Source organism: Haliaeetus leucocephalus, unplaced genomic scaffold, assembly GCF_000737465.1.
Source record: "Haliaeetus leucocephalus isolate CR32 unplaced genomic scaffold, Haliaeetus_leucocephalus-4.0 Scaffold273, whole genome shotgun sequence".
Taxonomy (NCBI): Eukaryota; Metazoa; Chordata; class Aves; order Accipitriformes; family Accipitridae; genus Haliaeetus; species Haliaeetus leucocephalus.
In genome coordinates, this window is record NW_010972709.1 from 1,299,226 (window position 1) to 1,299,711 (window position 486).

General features: G+C 72.2%; 1 protein-coding gene across 1 annotated transcript in view; it reads left to right on the plus strand.

Annotated features, from left to right (window-relative positions):
• The first annotated feature begins 6 nt into the window (after nucleotides 1–6).
• FAM110A (family with sequence similarity 110, member A) overlaps nucleotides 7–486 on the plus strand; it is a 1,057-nt gene continuing 577 nt past the window's right edge. The window contains exon 1 of the mRNA XM_010569425.1: nucleotides 7–486. This exon is cut by the window's right edge and continues 577 nt beyond it. Coding sequence (XP_010567727.1) covers nucleotides 7–486 — 480 coding nt within the window.

The following is a 486-nucleotide window of genomic DNA, read 5'->3' on the forward strand; positions in this document are numbered from 1 at the left end:
CGGAGGATGCCCGTCGAGGCGCTGCAAGCCGGCGACGCCATGAAGGGGGTGACGGTGACGGCGCCCTTCACCTCGGCCATGCCCATCCGCATCCTCCGCAAGGGCCCCGCGTATTTCCGCCGGCATGCCGAACCAGGTGCCGGGAAGCCCAGCGCGGTGGAGAGGCTGGAGGCCGACAAGGCCAAGTACGTGAAGAGCCAGCGGGTCGTCAGCACCAAGCAGGAGCCGGTGAAGCCACCGCTACTCAAGCAGCCCCTCTTCACCCCGGGGGTGCGCCGGGCTGCGCTCACCCCCAGCCGCAGGGCACCCCCGGGGCCGCGCCGCGCAGAGGCTGGCGGCCCGAAGACCTCCCTCGACCTGGAGATCCTCAACAACCTCATCAACCTCTGCGACAGCCCCTTCCCCAAGGCGGAGAGCCCGCTGGGCCGGGAATGCAAGCGGAGGGCGGAGGCGCTGGCGGCGGCGCCGGGCAGCGGGGCGGAGGGT